The sequence below is a fragment of the Procambarus clarkii genome, chromosome 94, assembly GCF_040958095.1.
Source record: "Procambarus clarkii isolate CNS0578487 chromosome 94, FALCON_Pclarkii_2.0, whole genome shotgun sequence".
Lineage (NCBI taxonomy): Eukaryota > Metazoa > Arthropoda > Malacostraca > Decapoda > Cambaridae > Procambarus > Procambarus clarkii.
Genome location: NC_091243.1, coordinates 13888636 through 13890732, shown reverse-complemented (window position 1 = coordinate 13890732; position 2097 = coordinate 13888636). Strand labels below are relative to the sequence as shown.

Below are 2097 nucleotides of genomic sequence, written 5' to 3'. Positions count from 1 at the left end.
TCTCTCTCTCTCTCCTCTCTCTCTCTCTCTCTCTCTCTCTCTCTCTCTCTCTCTCTCTCTCTCTCTCTCTCTCTCTCTCTCTCTCTCTCCTCTCTCTCCTCTCTCTCTCTCTCTCTCTCTCTCTCTCTCTCTCTCTCTCTCTCTCTCTCTCTCTCTCTCTCTCTCTCTCTCTCTGTCCCCGCCAACAGACCCCAAGCGCCATCTTGGGCCCGCCAACAGACCCAAATCGCTTCCGTATGCGATTAAGGTAAATTTCCGTCGACGTCGCCATGACAACCATGAGAAAAGCTGTGTGAGAGAAATGTAAGATTTGCGTCACTTGACAGCTGCCACGTGCTTGACAGCTGCCACGTGCTTGACAGCTGCCACGTGCTTGACAGCTGCCACGTGCTTGACAGCTGCCACGTGCTTGACAGCTGCCACGTGCTTGACAGCTGCCACGTGCTTGGCAGCTGCCACGTGCTTGACAGCTGCCACGTGCTTGACAGCTGACACGTGCTTGACAGCTGCCACGTGCTTGGCAGCTGCCACGTGCTTGACAGCTGCCACGTGCTTGACAGCTGACGCGTGCTTGACAGCTGCCACGTGCTTGGCAGCTGCCACGTTCTTGACAGCTGCCACGTGCTTGGCAGCTGCCACGTGCTTGACAGCTGACACGTGCTTGACAGCTGCCACGTGCTTGACAGCTGACACGTGCTTGACAGCTACCACGTGACAGCTGCCACGTGCTTGACAGCTGACACGTGCTTGACAGCTGACACGTGACAGCTGCTTGCCGTGGCGCCGAGCATCAATTTGACCGAGCGAAGGTCAAATTGATGCTCAATTGGTCAAATATTTTAATCATATATTACGGCTCTTTATTGAATTGGTATATCCAAACGATCGCAAGTATAATATTGTATTATAAAGCAAGAATACAATTATATACCGTTAATTTCCAGCATACCTGCGCTGCTGCAGGAGGTGATGCATAACCAAGTAACTAATAACTAATGTATACACCATTTTTATTTATATTCATTTAATAAGAATTATTATAAAATTTGTCACTTCTTCCGTGGAAATCAACATTACATTCACCTGGGCTGTAAGGGACTCGAACTCTGGTCCCCGTGCTTGTGTGTGTGTGTCTCCTAAGAGTCCCCTTTCATAGGGGGAATGGAAGAATAATTATAATTCATTATTTTTCTCTCCTGTTATTAAATATATTTTTTATGGTTATTATAATTTATTATAATTCTTATTGCAAATCAGTATTTATTTTGTTTTGCAATTAGACCTCCAAAGGATACCTGATCAACCAGGCTGTGACTCATACGTCAGGCTGCGAGCAGCCGCGTCCAACAGCCTGGTTGATCAGTCCGGCAACCAGGAGGCCTGGTCGACGACCGGGCCGCGGGGACGCTAAGCCCCGGAAGCACCTCAAGGTAACCTCAAGGTAGAGTTGTGATTTAACGTGTTCCAATTTAGGTCTTAAATTCACTTTTTAGTATTTATTGTGCGTGCTGGGCTTTATTTCAGAGTAAACCGTAAACTGGTGTAAACTTTCTTTTAAATTAAATTATTTGGATATTCTTATAGTGGAAGTAGTTGGTTTGACGTTTGAACCAATTGTCAACCACTTGGGCTGGACGGTAGAGCGAGGATCTCGCTTCAAGCAGGTCGGCGTTCAATCCCCCGACCGTCCAAGGGGGTTGGACGCCATTCCTTTCCCCACCGTCCAATCCCAAATCCCTTGAAATAATTGTAAGCCAAATGGTAAACAATTGCACATTTGAATTGCCGTAATTATGATCCCAATCCTGCAGGTTGCCACATCCCTCCTCAGCCTTATTCAACCACACACACCTGCAACACGTGACTTTAAAGAAGCCAATATGTGTCTCGAAGTCCTCCTGACGACTACATTAAAAAAAGCGACGTTCTTTGTAGGAGGACAGGTTGTAGGAGGACAGGTTGTAGGAGGACAGGTTGTAGGAGGACAGGTTGTAGGAGGACAGGTTGTAGGAGGACAGGTTGTAGGAGGACAGGTTGTAGGAGGACAGGGTGAACGAACACCGGCCTCCATACACTTGGTGGGCGCTTGAAGTTCGA

General features: G+C 47.8%; 1 protein-coding gene across 1 annotated transcript; it reads right to left on the bottom strand.

Annotated features, from left to right (window-relative positions):
• Positions 1 to 315: 315 nt before the first annotated feature.
• LOC138360057 (uncharacterized) lies at positions 316 to 975 on the bottom strand. Its single transcript, XM_069319991.1, has 2 exons — positions 950 to 975; positions 316 to 718 (listed from the first exon to the last, which is right to left on the bottom strand). The coding sequence occupies exons 1-2, from the start codon at positions 973 to 975 to the stop codon at positions 316 to 318; spliced, it is 429 nt and encodes a 142-aa protein (XP_069176092.1).
• Positions 976 to 2097: the final 1122 nt, after the last annotated feature.